Here is a 21097-nt window from a genome sequence, read left to right on the forward strand (position 1 = left end):
TATTTAACATATGATAAAACTTGAAAATTTTAAAACCTACGTTATAATGATTTTAAGTTCAAAATTTTACTTGTCAAAACTAAGGAAAAAAATTTTCTTTTGATATATTCACAACACCAAAGCAGCATATTACTAAAAATATTTACTTCACTGAATAACTGAAAAGCTAAAAAGCTTGAACTTACTTTGTGCAGCTTTTTGCTCTTGATTTTCCCTTTGCTACATTAGGAGTACAAGGAATAGCAGTTGCACCAATCCATACACCCAGCATGGAGTCTGTTGTTGGTTTTTCAACCTTGGCAGAAGGTGGAAAAAAGAGGTGCAAAAGTAAAGTACAAAAATAAGAAAAAGAAAAAAGAAAAAGAAAAAAATACCTTGAACTACACTGAATTGTTTTCCTAAAGTAATCAATTCTGGTAAGGTGATAGTTACTAATCAATCTCCAAAAACAATTAAGAAGCTGGAAGATGGTAATAACAAGTTGCAAGAAGTGATGCATTTATGTTTCAGGAAATGAAAACATTCAGAATTGGGAATTCCTTATTTAAAAAAAAAATGTAGTTTTAGTAATTTGATTATTTAACAAATGCATATTTAATAAAAGCACGTTTTTGTCAAAAGAAAACTAATCAAGTTATAAGATATTCATAAAAATAAATATTAGTATTCGAAACAAACCGTATAGCAGAAAACAACAGAATTAATAATAAAGAGAGATAAATATGGAATTCTTTCTATATCACTTGTCTTCAAATTTTCCCTATCCCGACTATAATCTTTATCTCCAAAAGTTGGACAATCCACACTGACCTGAATTAAGAATGCTTACATAGAATTACGGTAAGGACTGAGTTAGAGATGAGTACAAGGTTAGAATTGATGCTAAGAATAACTAGGGGAAAAGCTGTTTCAGTCCTGTATATTTTTGTCACGCCTTTCAGTCACTTGATCACACAAAATATTGAAGAATGAATTTATGCATTAGTTACAAAGCAAACCAACGAATCAAATAGGTTAACCATTTTCTAGTGTATTTTTATAGTACCTAGAATGAACATAATTATCACACAAGGTAAAAATAATCTTATCACTAGATTATAAATTACTTGAAGGCAAGGACTATTCTTATGATAGTTCAGCATCTAGCAAAATGATGAAAAAAAGATGTCAGTTCACGTTTATTTACTAGAGTCCTTAATTGATCAACAAGCAGTTTTCTTAGATGTCCAGTTGAACCTAGATTTTAGCTTTGCAAAATACTAAAAAAAAATTAATAATTTCACTTTCATTATATTTTTTCCCTTTTTTATTTCAACAACAACCTTGCGGTTGGGGAAAATGACACTCTAAAAGATGATTTAATTATGGATTCTTTTGTCCATTTACCAAGTAATTTTAAATTTATTCGATTTTTAGAGAATAAAAGTATGACAACTTTATATATCCAATTTTATATAGACATGGATTTTTTGTATGTTTTTTATACTATTTGTGTTACATTTTAAAAATTTCTTCGTTGATAATACAATGCAATCCAGATGCTTTATAAGGTACCTAAATATATTACTTCATTTAATCCTAAGAGTACACTGTGTAGTTATATAAAAATGATGGAAAAATATACGAGGTCTGACAATTAAGTTCGTGAACTTGTTGCAACGCTGTTGCTAACCTTTTTTGATTATCAGAGGGATTAATCATTTTAAAGCTGTGCCAACTGGACAAACAGTTAACCAAGTTTACTATTTGGAAGTGCTGAAAAGGCTGCATGAAAAAGTTCGACGACCTGAACTTTTCACCAACAATTCATGGCTCTTACATCATGACAATGCACCAGCTCACACGGCACTGTCTGTGAGGGAGTTTTTAGCCAGTAAACAAATAACTATATTGGAACACACTCTCTACTCACCTGATCTGGCCCCCAATGACTTCTTTCTTTAGCCGAAGATAAAGGAAATATTGAAAGGAAGACATTTTGATGACATTCAGAACATCAAGGGTAATATGACGACAGCTCTGATGGCCATTCTAGAAAGAGTTCCAAAACTGCTTTGAGGGGTGGACTAGGCACTGGCGTTGGTGCATCGCTTCCCCAGGGGAGTACTGCGAAGGTGATATTCAGCAATAGTGATATTCAGCAATGAGCTATGTAGCACTTTTTCTAGGATGAGTTCACGAACTTAATTGTCACACCTCGTACACCATCTTCAAATAAACATTATATAAAAAGTATTCTTGAAGAAAATAAAATGACTGTCCAATTAAAATGAAAGTGCATATTTTTTAAATGCCATGTCTGAAAATATCAAGGTGACTTAAATAATTATTTGAGATAACATACCTAAAAATAAACATGAATATGTCATTCTGAGAATACTTTTTAAAAGCTTTAAAAAAGACCCCGATACTTCCAAAGATTATGTTTTAAAAATGCTCAGCTGGAAAGGGTATCATTTAAAAGGAACTAATTTCACTGTATTTTTTTCTTATACACAAGTTACCACTTGCATACTGTTGTCATTTCTTCATGTGAGCTATTATTTCCAGCCCACTTAGGTAAAGAGTCCAATAATTTACTCAACTATCTTTTTATCACTATTTAGGCTGGCCAGCCCAAACACATTTTATTGTGCTTCTTTCATGTGAAACCCACAATTAATGAAGTCTAGTGTTAACTCATGAAGTCAGCAGTATTATGGTATAAATGCTATTTAACTAATGAACCATATGTAAAATGAATTTCTATGACATGCCAAACATGGAATGTAGAGCTAGTAGCAACAGAGCTGTTTTGACTGTGCTAGTTGTAATTTCGGATATTTTATAGCTACTAAGAAAAACCTTATTTCTTGTCTCCTCCACCTGGATTATGGTGATTCCTTATAACCAGTTTGGGACAGTGCCATCTATTGTTTACCATCAATATATAGATACAGTCACTGTCCATGGGTATGCCAAGGAAAAATACTCTACTTCCTACAGAAAAGACACTAAGCAAAAATTGGATGTTTTCTGAATTTAAACGTTGTTAAATATGGAACATAGAGAGGAAAGAGGTTCAGAACAAAGGTTGACTTGAACTTATTATTTCGATTTCACTTAAGCAGTAAAAGAAATGAAATAAAGAAAAACTTTTGCAGATGGTTCTATTACAGCAAATAATTTAACTATCATAATTAACTTTAACATAACCTTACATTTATAGTGCTCTATAGTTTACAAAGAATTTTTATCTAATTTAATCCTCATAATAATCCAATAAAGAGAGCAAGACAAGTAATTCTAGTTTATGGCCGAATGAACTGAAGTTCTGAAAGCTTAAGTGACTTGTTTAGGGTCACCTAGAACAGCTTTTACAATTTTTCTTGATGATCTTGTAAGTCAATAGTATTCATCGCAGTTTCGATGGGGAAAAGGCATGCTATACACAGTAAACAATGCCAATCATAAAAACTTAAAAGTTTAAATTTTTATTATCTGATTCTATTATTTTAGTAACTTGAAAAATGATGCCATATATTGTTAAACAATATTAAAAACAAAACAAACACAAAGCTCTAATAAAAAATCATCACTCTAAAAAATTAAGTAAAATATTAGGCTTAGGGAAACACATATCACCAATTTTACATTTCTTTTTTTCAAAACATAAATCTCAGTAGTAGGAACGGTAAAAGTAATCCTTGCTGCTCTATTTTCAGAAAAGAGAACTGTAAAAGACAAAACATTTTTCATATAAATGAACTATACAAGGACTTAACGGCATATTTTTCCGTTTTAAAAATCAATTATAAAACTAGTGATATTTACCTGAGGAGCAATTCGATTAACAATATGTGAGATCTCATCACTATCTGTGGTGTAAATCTGTTTTCTTCTTCCTTTACCTAAAGAACAAAGACATTTCTATACATTGTAAATAAAACACTTGATTTTTAATAATAGCGGTCACTTCTTAGAAAACAATTTGCATGACTATGAGCACTATGCTGACATCACAGGCCTATCCCAGCAATACAATCACAGAAGATTCTCAAAAAGCAACCGTTATAAAAAATTCTGATGTTACCCGACTGAAATTCTGGAGTTAAATCCTAATCATTTATGAAACCGTTATCCAGATAAAAATGTAAGTAACAATTTACCTAACTGTTTTGTCATCGGAGAATTTTGATCCCAAAAGATATCAGTCTGTCCATCCGGATCATTAGGAGAACTGAAGGTAGATGACAATAAATCCAGTTTCAGCACTCTCTTTGGTGTCTCATACCTTTCTACGTAAGATTAAAATAACAATTGTTGCATTTTAAAGTATCGCTTCATAATACCCCGATATTAAATACTAGGTTAGACACGATTACTTTTTAGAGTTCAATTATAAACTTTCCTCCCAGATACTGCTTCCACCACAACTGAAATGTTTCACATGACAATCCCTGTAACACTTGACAAATCTCACACTGTAAATAGCGAGTATTTTAAGCTACTCTCATAGCTCTATGAATGCATAATACTGTATATACCCTAGTCACTCCATTCATTATCACTGGAACTTGGAGGCTTTGGAAACCGCCTGTAATTTATACGTTTCAAAAAACATTTCAACAGAAACGTCAGTAAAAGTCTGTTCAGTCCGCTTTCACCACCTTTATCTGACACCAATTATTTCCAAACACTTCAGTTATCCCCTTCTTAGAAAGTTCTGTCCCGGATCACTTTTAAATTTCCAGAGATTTGTTTGTGTTTATTCCGGGGTTGCTTTGTGCAAGGGAAGTGAAGCCCAGGTAAGGCATTTTAAGCCGTATTTTAAGACCACGCTGTAGTAAAGACCTTTAGAATTGAGTTTCGGTTCCTGCTGGAATTTGTGGGAAATCTTTTTAAGACACGGAACACCAAAAACTGATCAGAAGGAAATATTCCGGGACCCTTCGTTTCCCACGTGGAGGGACCTTACACGTGGGAACTTCCGGTTTATTCAGAAAGGAGGGAGACGGCACGGAGGCTTGGAGGACAGAGCTTTTCATAGGGTCCCTTGGCTGAAGCAGGTCAGGGCAAGAAGGTGAAGGGGGAATGATGCCCCCAGGAACAAGCTGAAGACAACAGGTCTCTCCCCTTATTCCTCCTCACTCGGCCTCCGCCGCTGGCTGGAGGAGCAGCCTAGCAGTCCGCCGCCCTCCCTTACAGGTAACCCCCCACGGCCTCTTCTTGTGGCCGGGCGACACGTGAGGGGTCCAACCTAACAGGGCGGTGCTCAACTTCGGGGACGAAAGCCGTGGGAAGTGTGTCAGGTTACTTTCGGACTCGCGAGGGGAGAAGCCCCGAGAAAGAAAACATCCTGCAGACTCCACCCCCACTCCCACCCCCACCCCACACTTCCCCGCTGCAAGTGCGGCCGTGGGGCTGCAGTGCCGGAGCCCAGACAGGCCGCGCTGCCCACGTCTCACCCTCGGGGTTACTTTTACTGCACGAAGCGGCTGCCGGAGGCTGCTCTTGCTGCGGCAGGGGCCCGGGAGACCCGTCTCCGACCCCGCGGAGCCCCGATCTGCGGGCCGACCTAAGCCGCCTCTTCCCTGGCTCCACCACCGAGGTGCATTCGTCAGCCGCCGCCGCTTTGCGCGGCGTGTTCATCAGGCCAGGGCTGTCCCCATGTTTTCTTCGCCGACTCATTGCCTAGGACCCCCTCCACGAGCCGTTTCTCCTTTCACATTTTGCACGGGAGAAGTAGAGCAATGGAGTTAAAAGCGAGACCCTGCGTTAACGGCCGCCGCCATTTTTGCCGATGGCGCGCTGGGAAGAGGCGGCCGCTGATTGGCTGCGTCCGGCCGGGGGGCGGTGCGGTCAGCGTGCTTGGGGAGCGCGCTTGCGCAGCCTGCTTCCGACCTCGCTGGGCTCTGCAGGTGTGTCCATAGTAACTGAGAGTGACAGCAGGAGAGGTGAAAAGAAGATTGAATCCGTTGGCATCTTTTTGTTGCATTTACAACTAGAATTACACATTATTCGTTCAGATTACTGTGGGTTTTAGTATTTTAAAGAAAAGGAAATAAAAGTATAAGGAAGGAAGCAAAAAAATATTTTTTCATAGATGATATGTGCATAGAAAAATCCAAAAAATGTAAGAAAAATTATTAAATTCATCAATTAACAGTAGCTGATACAAAGTTAATATTCAAAGATCAATTGTGTTTCAATTGATTTGTAACAATATTGACTTCTTAGAGAAATACAATTTATAATAATAGCATACAAGATATCAAATAACTAGGTATAAATTTAACCAAAGATTGCAATACCCCTACAGAGAGAATTATGAACAATTTTTGAAAGAAATTGAACACCCTAATAAATAAAGGATAATATTCATAGGTTGCAAGACTCCATATTGTTACAATGTCAATTCTCAAATCGATCTATAGATTTGGTGGAAATCCATGCAAAATTGCAGTAGGACTGTGTGTGTGTGTGCGTGAGTGTGTGTGTTATGACAAGTTTATTTAAAAATGTATATGGAAATGCAAAAGGCTAAAAATATCCAGGAAACTCTTGAAGGATAATGAAGTTGGATATCTACCAGTTATCAAGACTTATAAAGTAATTAAGACAGTGTAACAATGGTGAAAGGATAGACAAATAGATGAAAGAAACAACAAAAAGCTTAGAAATGGACCTTTACGTAAATGGACACTTGATTTAAGATAAAGACAACCTTCCTGAGCTGTGGGAAAGGACTTTTTGATAATAAATAGGGCTTGGTCAATTTGATATTCACACATAAAGAAACTTAACCAATACCTCATACCGTATCCCAAAATCACGTGCCAATTGATTATATATTTAATTGTAAATGATAAAATAACTAACATTCTAGAAGTTGATGTAAATTGTCTTTATGACAGAATGAATTTTAAATTGACCAAAAAGGTCACCAACTATAAAGAAAATAATTATAAATTTGACTACACTAAATCGATAACTTGAGATCTTCTGTCTATCCAAAGACAACATTAAAGAAAATAAATGAAAAGCGAAGTACAGACTGGGAGAAGATATCTATAAGAGATAAAATTAAGGGCCTATATGTAAAATATATGAAGAATTGATATAAGTTATTAAGAAAATGATTGACCACCAATAAGAATAGGTCAGATACTGTAGTAGGCTCTCCAAAAGGAAATCTAAATAATCAACAAACTTGTAGAAAGGTGCTCAGACACATTTGTAATGAAAAGAATGAAAATTAAAACCACAATGTGATATTCCTCTGCAACCAGCAGAATGGCTAAAATTGACAAGATACAATACTGGTATCAAGGACATAAACCAGACATGAGAGCACAGCCCCAGCCTTTACTGAAGCCTATGGGAGATGGATAACTAGAGGACCCAACAATGGGAACTGTAACATACTGCTGGTGAGAGTATAACTTGGTACAGCCACTTTGGAAAACAGTTTTTGATCTAGCAATCCTACTCCTAGGAATATAAACAATGGAAAAATCTAGGTATGTGTGCATCAAGATACATTTTATAAAAATACTTTTAGCAGTAAAATTCAAAATTACCCCAAACTGGAAGCAAACCAAAGGCTCTTCAGCAGTACAGTGGGTAAATATATTGAGCTATGTTTGCTCAACAAAATGCTACATAGTAATAAAAATGCAAAACTACAACTCTTTACAACAATGTGGAAAAATCTCATAAAGTTGAGCAAAAGAGGCCAGACTCCACCACTTCCTCCCCCCAAATACTATATAATTCCATTTATATAAATTTCAACAGGCAAAATTAAACTATATAAGAATGTAAGCTTAAGTGATAAAATTATAAAGAACCATCCAGGAAGTGGTTACAATAAAAGTCAGGATAATGATTACTTTGTGGAGGGGAGAATGGACCATTATTAAAAGGAGAGGGAAGGATGTGTTGGTTTTGTTCATTGTCTTGTTTTAGTTTTGGAATTTGAGATAATTCATTGAGCTGAACATGTTGTTTTGTGTACTTTTCTGTATATATGTTATATTTATCAATAAAAATGTTTTAAAATTTTAATGTAAGGCAAAATCTTTGTTTCCGTGAGGAACTGACATATATTTCTTCTTTGTAATTTCCTGTTTTTATTCTTTATTGGCTACCAGGAATCCTAGAACTAAACTTGAGGTTAAGTTCTAACAATTATGCCAACCATCGTGACCAAATAATGTCATCCTTTTTCCTCAGTCCTTGACTTTCTACTATTTTCCTTGCCATGATTACTTTTACATATTTTTAAACCATTATTCTATTTTTATATATTTATAACTAGCTATGACTGCTTGGGAAATTACATCTCTTAAAATTCAAATTAACTACTTGAACTTCTAGTTGCCTAATTAATATAAATTGATAGGTATACTGTTATTTCTCTTGGGGATTTCTTTTACCTCTCAACTGACCAAGAATCCCAGAGGCAGAAAAATAAAAATCTCGAATGTCCACTACAACGTTTTATTAAATAGATGGCATCCTGGTTGTCTCAAAGACTTAACTTACTCTGAAAAATTCCCAACTCACACTTAGAAAATAGTTAAAGAAGTTTGAAGAATTTCCTAATTCCTATAGGAGTAATAACCACGTGGTAATCATTTAAATCATATTAATACTGCAAATGAAATAACAGTGAATAATTTCCCATAACTGTCCAAATTCTGTAGTACTCAAGTAACCATTGAAAAAGGAATAACTTGAACCCAAAGAACAGACGTGTGTTTTTACTTTAGCCTATCCAGGATGGCTATAATTGTAATCATTATGTGATAGGAAACTGTCATAAGTTTTAGCTTAAATGTTGCTTAATTCAAACAATCTGTTACAGTTCTAATGTAATTCAAATTAAATGTACTTCCTGAACATAACTCCTGAATAAGTACAGTACAAAAAACTCATTGATAAAATGTTCTTAATAAACAAAACATAAGCCTTATAGACATTTAAATGCAATCTGATTAAAAATGCCAAAACTTAGCATTTCTAGGCATTTGAATAATATGTACATATACGCTTAAGCAAAATTTAATACAATGAACTATTTTTAATAAACCAAAGTTAAACTCTTCTTTTTTAAAAGATTTTTATGAAAACTATAGTTAGCATAGAATATTATATTAGTTTCAGGTGTACATAATAGTTATTCAATATTTATATACCTAAAGAAGTGATCATCATCGTAAGTTCAGCAACCATCTAACACCGTACTATGCTATCACAATATTATTGACTGTATTTCCCATGCTGTACATTACAGCCCCATGACTTACTAGTTTTATACCGGAAGTTTAGACAATTTATTGCCCATCACCTTTGCCCCCTTTTTAAATTTTTCAGTTACAGTTGACTGAAATATTTTATATTAATTTCAGGTGTACAGCAAATGGTTAGACATTTATATAATTTAAGAAGTGATTCCTCATGACTAGTGTAAGTACCCACCTGGCACCATACATAATTATTACAATATTGACTATAATCCTTATGCTATACCCTACATCTGTATGACTACTTTGTAAAAACCAATTTGTGCTTCTTAATCCCTTCCCTTTTTTCACCCACTCTGTCAACTGTCCCCACCCCCCAGTCTGGCAACCATTGAAATGTTTTCTGTGTCTGAGTCTATTTGTTTCATTTGTTAATTTTATTCTTCAGATTTTATATATAAGCAAAATCACATTGCATTTGTCTTTCTCTGACATTTCACTCAGCACAATACCCTCCAGGTCCATCCATGCCTCTATAGATGGCCAGAACCCATTCTCTTCCATGACCAAGCAATATTGCATTGTATATATGTACCACCTCCTCTTTATCTATTCTTCCATTGATGGATACCCAGGCTGCCTCCACATCTTGGCCATTGTAAATAATGCTGCAATGAACGTATGGTTGCTGGTGATTCCTTCTAGTGCATTCTTCATTCAGTTATTGTATTCTTCACTTCTGACTGATTCTTTTTTATGGTTTCTATGTCCTTTTTAATGTGTGCTCTTTGTTGAAGTTCTCACTAAGCTCCTTGAGCATCCTTATAACCAATGTTTTGAACTCTGTCTCTGGTAGGTTGCTTACCTCCATTTTCTTTAGTCCTTTTTCTGAAGTTTTCTCCCATTCTTTCATTTGGGATGTATTTCTTTGTTTCCTCATTTTGGCTGCCTCTCTCTTTGTTTCTACGTATTAGGTAGATCTGCTGTGTGTCCCAGTCTTCGCCTGGTGGCCTTATGTAGTAGGTGTTCTGTGGGGCCCTGTGGCACAGTCTCCCTGTTCACCTGCACCAGGTGCTCCAGAAATGTCCCTTGTGTGGCTTGTGTGTGCCTTCCTGTTACTGTGTTTCCCCGAAAATAAGACCTAATCAGACCATCAGCTCTAATGCATCTTTTGGAGCAAAAAGTAATATAAGACCCGGTCTTATATAAGTCTTAGAGTAAAATAAGACCAGGTATTATATTATATTATATTATATTATATTATATTATATTATATTACATTACATTATATTACATTGTATTATATTATAAATTATATAAGACCGGGTCTTATTTTACTATAAGACCGGGTCTTATTTTACTACATTATATAAGACCCAGTCTTAATATTACAGTAAAATAAGACTGGGTCTTATATTAATTTTTGCTCCAAAAGATGCATTAGAGCTGATGGTCCGGCTAGGTCTTATTTTTTGGGCAACACAGTATAGTTGAGCCTTGGTTGCTGTTGGCATGCCAGTGTTTGGTATTGACCTTCAGGCTGACTGGCTATGGGGTTTGGCCATGTCCACAGCTTACAGGCTGCTGTGCAGGGGGCTTACCGCACTGAGTGATAATCGTCCTACCAGGCTCTGCCATCTGTTGGTACCACCCTTTTTATGTGCTGCTTGTGGGGCTCATTGGGTGGTGCTCTGCTGTGGTTGAAGCCAACCTCCAAGTATGTTGTTTCTGGGGCCTCTTGGGAGGGGCTCCAGGGAAGGCCCAGGTCACCCAGTGCCTATGACTACCTGGTAGGAGCCACAAAGCAATTGTCTGTTGTTCGCTGCCTGTGCTGTACCTGGAGGTATGTGGGGGGGCCATGCTGCGAATCGAGGACAGCTGCCACCAGTGCCAGGCCTGGGGTAGCTGTGCAAAAAGCCAGGACACTCCGAGGCCTGCTGCCCCCTGCAGGCTTTGGTAAGTTTCAATCACTGATAAGGCCTCATGATGTATGCAAATTAGGAGAGGCAGGATCTCAGTGAGTTAGCAGCAGGGAGCAGCAGAGCTCATCAGGTTAATCAGATTCAGATTTGGCCTGTGGGGGCGGACTCAATCCAGGAAAGATGGCTTCTGCCTGCCGACTGTATGAGAGGAGGGCCCCACTCAGGGAAAATGGGGACTGTCCTTCCAGTCCTTGCCCCAAAGTTACACAACTCAGTCTCTCCCCATGTCTCCAACGTGCCCAGAGTCACCGTCCCTCTGCCAGAGACCAGGGTGAGTGCCTGCGTGGACCTATTAAGAGGATGTCTGGGTTTCCCACTGCCTTTCATCCCATCCAGATGGTCACAATTTCCACTGTTTTTCACAGCCAGTTGTTGTGGGGCTCTCCTTCCCTTTGTCAGTAATCTGTGCTGGGGAACCTGGTGTGGCAGTCTGGGGTCCCTCACTCTTTTGTGGGAAATCTCTGTGAGATATCGCTTCCAATTTTGAACCGCCAAATGTAGGTGTGAGATCAGCCCTGTTTTACATCCCCGCCCCTCCTACTAGTCGTTAGGTGTCTTCTTCATAGTTATAAGACTTCTTTCTGTTCAGCTAGACTTCAGATGGTTCTTCAGGCTGATTGGTTTATAATTTAGTTGTAATTTTGATATGTTCATGGGAGGAAGCAAGCACAGCGTTTATCTACTCTGCCATGTTGGATCTCCTCTAAACTCTTACTTTTTTAGTTGCAGAAATTATCCATAAACTTGACAGTATTTATTAAGCAAAAAATTGAGACATTGAGAGTTTGTTGTTAAGTAACTTTTTTTGTGAGGTTATTGCCTTGTCACTTACATTACAATGATACTATTTGCTGGACTAATTGTGAGAAGTTTTTGTTTCATGAAGAAAAAATAACAAAAATCATAATGTGTTATTATGTAGCACAGTATGTATATAGAGCCCTGCCCCAGCTCTAAGTCTGTCAGGATACAATTGGCAGTATCTGAACAGGCAACAAAATGAGTAGATCATTTTTTTACAATCTTGTTACTATGTTTCTAAAATATACCCCAAAATGTACTCAGTTAAATACTGGGCCCATTTTTCCTCTGTCCTGACCTACTAGCAATTGTAATTAAAATCACCTACCATGCCTATCCCTCTTCTGAGGGAACTTCATCAAGAAGCTCTGCTGCTTGACTGATTTTGGTCCTACCAGGTGACCCCAAGCAGATGAATCTGAGCAGACTAGAGGTGGACAGCTGACTTTGGGAACCACTCTATAGGCTGGCTCTCTACTGCTGACTCACAAAAAGAGACATGGAGACAATCATATTTCCTCTTGGAGATCTGAAGAATTTGCTAGAGGGCTGTGTGCAAAACCATGAGGGGCCAGAAATTATAAGAAAGCCTGCTAATAGTGGAATAGAAAGAAGCAGCAGTGTTACACTGCCAGGGCCATTGGAATGAACATCTATAGATTCTACACACCTGGAAACTGAGCAACCATTCAGCTCCATGCCCCTAAGGCCAAATTCTACTGTAATTTCAGTCATTTCCTTTTCTCTTTCAATGCAGACCCTTTGCAGTAAACTTCCTTTCCTTGAGCTAGGTAATGCCCGTTAGTTTGTATTCCTTATATCCACAAAAGCTGAACTAAAACAAAGCTTGGGATCAAGGATTATATATCTTTTTAATTAAATGTATTGGGGTGACAATGGTTTTAGTAAAATTACATAGTTTTCAAGTGTGCATTTCTATAATACATCATCCATATATCACATTGTGTGCTCACCATCTAAATCAGTTCTCCTTCTATCACCATATATGATTTTAGTCTAATTGTTTCTCAGTGTTTATTGGAAGGCACAAATTGGGAACAGAGAAATGTCAGCTGCAAAATGCTTTTATTTTAAATGCTATTTGCAAAGCATGATGCCAAAGCCATTCTTACGGACAAGATGATTATTGTAAATTTTGTCAAAATCACACTTAAAATGATTTGAGCAGATGTTGGTAGTAAGAAGGAAGAAAAGCAGGTTAATTCAGTTCTGAAGTGGAGCATGTTTTTGGGCACACTGTGCTTTCTGCAGGTACTACTCAGCAGTACCACTAATTGAATTCAACCCCTCTGATCATTTCACGTATCAAACCCCATCAGGCCAGTATCTACCCAGATATAATGGCTGTGGGGGTCATGGAAGTAATTTGCAAAGACATTTTTCTCTACTGCTTTAAGTGAAACTTTGGGGGGAGACTCTGAGCAACCCCAAAATGTCTGTTTCAGGGTTAATAACTTTCTTTTTCCTGGCTGTAATGGAATCTAGTCATCATCTATGTGTTTTTGCTTTTTTGAATACCAGGAAGACGGCCTGATTTTAAAGATCCCCCTTAACTCTTCTTCAAGCAGCAGTATCCGTGTCATTTACTTTGTCACCACAGTTTTAACTTAAAACACTGCTCCGCTCTACCTGAGGCGATCACAAATTTCTTTATGTTGCAGTAAAAAGAAAGTCTTAAAATTTTTACAGCTGTTAATTGTATTTAGGTTAGCTTAGCCAAATGCATGCTTAAGGATGCTTGCATTGTCCTAGATACAAATGGTTCTTTTGGTGAGTGGTTATTTATACAGAATACTCTGGCCAGAGCTGAAAATGGCTTTTGATTGTTTAGGGATGAAATTACAGCATTTAAAACATATTAAAGTTTTAAATAACATTTTAGATCAATTTGAATGTAAAAAATGAATAGGAGAGAAATTGCAAAATCTATATTGTAAAACTAACTCTGCTCATATTAATTTGGTTCCTAGCATAAGAAAATTTTCCTTTCAACCGGGCTTTTCATGTCTTTCAGACTATTGGAAAAAATGATTGGTGTATTTCATTTGAAGGTAAAGAACTCTTTTGGCTTTGGTCTAGTATCAATAATCTGGGTAACAGTGTGGGGGAAAACTGCGCCCTGGAGGTTGTCATCTCATTGGCAAGAAATATATGAAAAACACAGATATCTTTATTCTGCTGTTGAATTATTTTCCTAAGCCTGTTACCATGGTTTCTAAGTGCATCAATGGGCAGCCCCTTTACTACTCGTCGCATTTTGAAATGCTCCCTGTCCCCTAAGTCCTTGCTACTCAAAATGTTGTGTGTGGAGGAACAACCTGGGTATCGCCTGAGTGCTTGTCAGAAATGCAGAACCTGAAGACTGTCCTAGATATGCTGAATCAGAATCTGCACAGTTACAAGATCCCCAGGTCATTCGTGAGCCCAGGAACATTCCAGAGGCAATCCTCTGCAGGGACTTCCCCTAATAATTTTGGCTCACAATGATTAGTGCCTTTTTTCTCTGAAACACTACCTTACCTTCAGTCCATTCAACATACGCTAGACCTTGATTATATAGTCCTGTGTCTCTCATCAATTAACATCGGTCATACACACATCTCCTTTTCCTGACAATGTTGTGAACTTCTAGACCAGAGGTTGGCAAAATTCTGTAAAAGGCCACATGGTAAATATATTAGGCTTTGCAGGCTACAAACTGTCTCTGTTGCATATTCTCTTTTGCCTTGTTTACTCTTTAAAAGTGTAGAAAACATTTAAGTAGAGAGCTGTGTAACAACAGACCCCAGGCAGGCTACATTTGGTCCATGGGCAGTCGTTTGTCCACTCTGGCCCTAGACGGCAGGGTCCATGTTCTGTGCTGGCTTCTTGGTGCAATGCTGTTATGGAGGTTTACAATCAATACTTACTCTTCAGTGGTTTGTTAAAGTCACTTTATATTCCCTTCTGCCTTATGTTCCAAAGCATTTTGAGGTAAGATTTAGGAAAAGCTATGAAAAATTATCCGAGTATTAATAAAAAGAAATATTTACATACTTCACAACAAAGCTATTAATAAAAATGGAAGATTTCAAATAACTTCATATATAGTTTTTCTTCTCTTATGGATGCCAAGACATAAAAGTAAACCCTGAGTCCCCACTTGGCAAGAGTATAATCATAATCCTTAATTTTTCATTAAGACCGTATTCCTAAAGAAATGTTGGTATTTATTCCAACCCAAGATGACTACATAGATAGCAAAAAGAACAAAGGTAATATGCCATAGTGGTAAGTTTAAGGTTTTTTTATTACAATATCTATTTTGTGACTTGACCATAGTATTATTCTTTAGTCTCTAATTGCTTGTTAGATTGCAACTTAATATCATTATGAGCTATTCCTTGTGCTTAAAGATACATGTTCAGGATTAGTTCCCCAATTTTATTAATATTTGGAGAATTAAAACAGTGTAGCTAGAGAAGAACAAAAAAAATCTAGCAAAAGCAGCAGCATAACACACATATCTCTCTCTCTCACACACACACACACACACACACACACACACACACACACACACACACACGCTGACCTTGTGTTACTGCTCCAGGCTATGTCAGGGAGAGAAATGTGTTTTCTGTTTAGGCTGATATTTTTGCGGATTTTTTTTTTTTGACCCTTATAAGAAAACCAGTCATAAGCTTATTTTAAGACCAGAAAAAATGTGGTTTTCCTGGTAGGAAAGACCAAAAAACATTACTGTTATATAGCCTCCAGATTGCTTCTTTGATTGGTATCAAAAGAACAGGCCTATATTTGAAGATCTGAATTTAATTAAGGCTACTCAGAACATATTGAAAGTTGTGAAAAATTTGCTATTATATGATAAATATTTTTCTCAAGCCATTGTTCGTCTACAGAGAAAGATATACAATAACTAAGATTAAAAGTAGGTGATCTGTGTTTACATCTTTTCAGTCTTAGGTTTTGCTTGATGCGTTCCTGAGAAGAAGGCCTTTAATTTACATATGCTTTAGGAATAAATAGCTAATCTACAAATAATCAATTAAAACATCATTATTTTTATGTGGTACCCTCCACCCCCAACAGTTTTTTCTTTGCAACTACTGAATGTTTTCCAAATTTTATTTTATTTCCACGTCCTTTTTCTTCTCTGAGTTAATTTTAATAATCTTAGAACACCATGTACTGGCTTGTGAAAATCACTGTAAAGTAAGCATACTTGACCTCACATCCCCAAAACATTAGATAATCTTTGTCATTTTGGGGACCGCCCCTTTTGCTGGTTTTGTGGGAGAGTAAACAACGTATGCTTTTCCTGCTTGGCCTGGACAAAGTTGCTCTGAAATGCATCTAGGACAGTCAGGATTAGGTCTTCACAGGAAGTCGAATCTGGAGGAATCATTCATTCAGGATGATGATGTTTACGTAGTGGATTTCAGTGAGGTCAGAGGTCAAGGCCCCATATTCTAGTTATTGGAATTGTGTTTGGAAAATTCCATTTCAGATTTTTACACGTGCACATGAATGTGTTAGGTCCCCCGGAGATATGGTTGTGCAGACTCGATCCAACAAGGGTGAAGAAGAGCATAAAAGAGTTTCGTACTGCGGCTGTCTTGGGTCCTATGGAATCATGGCAGAGACAAGGCTTGCCTCAGTTCCTGCTTACACACATAACACAGTCTTCTATATGTCGTGGGACCGTACCATTTAACATCCAAACCAGAACACTTCTGATAGTGAAAAGAAATGCCATTAATACTTTCAGCAGAAAACAGGTGTATACTAGAGACATACATTTAATGGATTAATGGGGAATATTACGAATGAACACCGTCCAAGTTTTTATTAATATTAATGGGCTCTCAAAGACCCTGGCTTTCCAAACTTAACTCTTTTGCTGCGTTAATTGATTTCAACTTCCCCCACCCCCAAAATGTATCAGAAATCCACACATGCACAAAAGTTGATATTTTGACTATTTTCTGCATTTAATAATAACAATTTGAGCTGCTTTGTATATAAGTGACATTTTTTTCTATGTGTAAAAACTTCGGATACGTTCATTTGGATGTATCCGACCATCACAGCAGAAGGGCTTTAAGAAGGAGGTGATGTAGCCAAACGTTGGCTTTGCAGTACACACCTGGTTCCCATCCTAGTTTATCACCATCTTTGTGATCTTGAACAAATTTCCTAATTCCTATGTCTCTCGATTTTCTGGTTATAAGTGGGAATAATAATCCTTACCACCCAAGGTTGTTTTAAGGGTTAAAGATGATGTTTGTATAGCATTTAACATGGTGTCTGGCACAGAACAAGTACTTGGTAAATAATCGGTATTTTTAATTATTGTCCTTACTTGACCAGTATCTATTCTTGTGTAGAAGAATAATGAAATGTATAGCCACAGTCAAGGTGGAAAGGAGCCTTTTTAACTTCTTTTTCCATACTTCCATTGGACTTCCAAGACAGTTCTAGTCAGGTGTTATATTTTAGTTAGAAATACAGAAATCTATACATCTTTAATTACTCATTCAGCAAGCATATTTTGAGCGAGTTTTGTAAGCTGGGCACTAGATCCACCATAGAATACCATGGTGTATTTAAAGAATGTCTCTAGGTATCATGTATCTAAATAAATACATAAAAATGATACAATCTCTGCTTTCGTGAAGTTTATGTGAGAGTAAAACCTACTAGTATTTACCCAAAATTACACAGCAGTGTTATAAAAGTCAGGGTTCATCCAGAGAAGTAGAACGAGTAGAAGATACATACTAAGAAACTTACTGCATGGAGCTGGCTTACTCAATTACGTTGGCTAGCTAAGCAAGTCTAAAATTTGTAGGGCAGGCTATCACAAGGGACAGGCTAGAATCTCTTAGGAATGGGCTGAAGCTGATGTCCACACACAAAAGTTTCTTCTTTAGAGAAACCTCAGCTTGGCTTCTAAAGCATTTCAGCTAAATGAATCAGGTGCAACCCAAATTATCTAGGATGACTTCCCTTGTTTAAATTCAACTGATTATGGATGTGAATCATATCTACAAAATATCTTTATAGCAACACCTAGGTTAGTGTTTGCATGAACAATGAGGATTATAGCCAGTTAACACAATAAAAAGACTATTAAAAATATACAGTTACAATCACAGAAAGCATTATGAAGAAGAGGTACATAGTATTGTAAGGTTGAATAAGAGGTGGAAAGTTGACTTAAACACGGAGACCAGACAGGCCTTGGCCGAGTCCTTTGAAAATATTTGGGAGTTATGGGCCCGGTTGACTTGGTAGGGTAGCTAAGACTTCATGGTTGCACAGTCTTGCCTATTGTCTTAAAGGGAATGATATATTTCATTTATATGGACCCAAATCATCTTCCAAGTGAGCCAGGCCAAAATAAGTCTCTCTTTTAAATGGTTCTGAGAATGTTCTTTGCTTTAAAGTAAACTTAGGCAAAAACATACTCTATCATCAACAACAACAAAATTTTCTAGCCTTCAAAAAAGAATTTTAAGATTTTCTGAAATTGAATGAACTTCAGTATAATTAAGAACTTAATATTATACCTTCAGTTCTTGATAAAACTTCTTGGAAAGGTAATATATTTATCCCTGGCATTGATAATATAACTTTTGCTGCAGAAGACAATCTTCATATAGGATGTAGGACAACTCCTTGGTGGCAGTGTAGTCCAATGGAGAACACAATGAGCCTCAGTACTATGGGTACAGCTTCCATCTTCACCATTGAAGCAAAAATAAATGTGTGGCTATTCACTGCAGGCAGTCCATCTGCAACTTAGGTACTCAGATATTTTGCCGAATTAGTTTTGTTCAGCAAATAATTTTTTGTTTTATTTTTTTTTACCATTTCAAAGGTCCTGGTAGCCTTTAGGGTTTTTAAGAAGTGTTCATAAACTAGGAAATTTTCTTGGGTGATGTCAGCGTGGATATACTGGATAAAAACCAGGAGCTGGCTGAAGAGAGATGTCAGGACAAAATTGCATCTTGAATATAAAGAGAATAGTGGTCAATTTATCTATATCCTCTTTCAAAACATTAAATTGGCGATTCTGGAGTGGATAAAATAATTTACCAAAGGCACTGCCTCATTTTTTTCCTGTTCTCCAAGATACAAGCAGTCCCATCGTTACCAGAGTGCAGGGCTCTACCATGGTCTCCACAGCTGTGACAATCTTCTTTGCTCTTGATTGGATTTGAAATAAGCAAATTTGGAGGATGCTTCTGACAAGGGTTGTGTGTTACAACCAATCCAAGTTTTGTTAAAATTTTAGTCTTTGCACACTGAACCTCCTCTTTAGACAAAGGTCTGTATTGATGGGTGTTAGGATGGACAGTTGTTAACTTTTGCATAGACTTATAATCCTCATGTTCCTGTAATGAGAATGTGATGTGTTTCCTTGGGTAACATTTGCTTTGGTTTTGAAACCATATTGAGGCCAGAAATAGCCACTTGTCCTATCCAAAAGAATAAAACTCTAATTTTAAAATCACTGACAAAAAAGACTATTTCTGGGTATTTCACTTCTCTTTCCTCATCTATTTTCCCTAGCAGTTAGGTTATTTACTTCAAATTGCATTGTCTATCTCAAAAACAAATAAATTCCACCCAGCCATACACTTTGAGGGAAACATAGATCAGAGCAGTATGACCACAGAAGAAGGCATGTGGAGGACTGCCATGACATTTTCTCTGAAGGAGTGCTATCTTTAACATGAAAAAAAAAAAAAGTAAAAAACTCTGCTGCAGACTGTGCTCCACCAAAATAAGGGAATAAACCAAAAAAGAGACAGTTTTGAGATTCAGAAGACAGATAATCTAAATCAGGAGATCCTAGGTGAAGAGAATTCCTAGGATAATTAGGAAATGATGTCCTAAGACAATGGTGAAATTAATTTCTACTTTAGATAAAAGCAGAATAGAAGTTCTTAGGAGGTTAAGACTCCAAAAATAAAACAGAGAGAGATTTCTTTCTGGTGAAAAATTACTTTATTGGTATGGGTGTGGACATTTAGCAGTAAATATAAGGAAAAACTAAATAAATGAAAACAGATAGGTATCTGAGATGCCAGGTGGCCTAAGCAAGGCTTTCCAATTCTGGCAAAGTGAAAAGGTTGGCAAATCCTGTCCCTCTAAAAGTAAGTATAAAACTTAACATATTAAAAAAAAAATCTTTTTTTCAGGGCTATGGAAATCAAACAGAGACAAACAAGAAATTGAAAAGCATATATTACTAAAAAAAAAAGAAAGAAAAAACAAAACATTGCTGAACTTCAAGTAAGAACCGTGAAAGTCTATGCCATTCTTGTTTGGGCCTGTTCCCATCCAGTCCTTCAGCTCGAAAGGCTTGGTATTTGTACCAGGGTGGGGCTAGACTTAAAACCATCAGCTTTGCTGTTAAGGGTGACTTAATTTGGAGTGGTGGCCAAAAAACCCACACCCGGAAGTATTGCCTATAATAGTAGCAATCTTACGTAGTAGTAAAAGAATAATGAAATCCATAGCCCTGCAATGCAAGCCTGAGGTTGTAATCCTGGTTGGGTTGAACGGCAGACCTATGAACTAACCAGAAATTTAACAGGTAGATTCCAAAAAATTTAGTCAATAAATAGCTAGCTAAGTTTTCCACACATTACCGGTTAATTCAGGGAGTTTAGATGCATGTACATACAGATGTAAATAAAAATTAATTTTATTGGGACCCTACAGAGAAAACCTGAAAGAGGATGAAAGAATATAAAGCAGAGTCAAGGAGTCAAACTGCCTGAAATTTGGATGTGTTCCCAACCAACTGATAGACCAATGAGCAAGATGTTTACTGACTTCAGATGTTTGAGTGCAACATCTGACCAATCATGGGCTGACTATTAAGCTGTGTATACTATGTTGCCCTTGATCTTATATGACCAAGAAAAAAAAGAGAGAAAACACAAATTAGTAAATTCAAGAATAAAAGAGAGGACATCACTACCAACTCTTAAGAAATTAAAAGAAGTATAAGAAAATATTATCAACAATATTATGTCCAAACAAGAA

At 36.7% G+C, this 21097-nt stretch overlaps 1 protein-coding gene across 4 annotated transcripts in view; it reads right to left on the reverse strand.

Annotated features, from left to right (window-relative positions):
• The window catches only part of ETAA1 (ETAA1 activator of ATR kinase), a 29175-nt gene extending 23383 nt beyond the window's left edge, over positions 1-5792 (reverse strand). For 2 of the 4 annotated variants that reach the window (XM_081068657.1, XM_081068656.1), the window contains exons 1-4: positions 5448-5792; positions 4149-4277; positions 3814-3890; positions 186-295 (exon numbers count right to left, since the gene is read on the reverse strand). In XM_081068657.1, the coding sequence (XP_080924783.1) occupies positions 186-295; positions 3814-3890; positions 4149-4277; positions 5448-5670 (539 nt within the window). In that variant the 5' untranslated portion in view covers positions 5671-5792. The remainder of the gene's footprint in view (positions 1-185; positions 296-3813; positions 3891-4148; positions 4278-5447) is intronic. The other 2 variants (XM_081068659.1, XM_081068658.1) reach the window with 1 other exon arrangement.
• Positions 5793-21097: the final 15305 nt, after the last annotated feature.

Source organism: Rhinolophus hipposideros (genome assembly GCF_964194185.1).
Source record: "Rhinolophus hipposideros genome assembly, chromosome: 12".
Classification (NCBI taxonomy): domain Eukaryota; kingdom Metazoa; phylum Chordata; class Mammalia; order Chiroptera; family Rhinolophidae; genus Rhinolophus; species Rhinolophus hipposideros.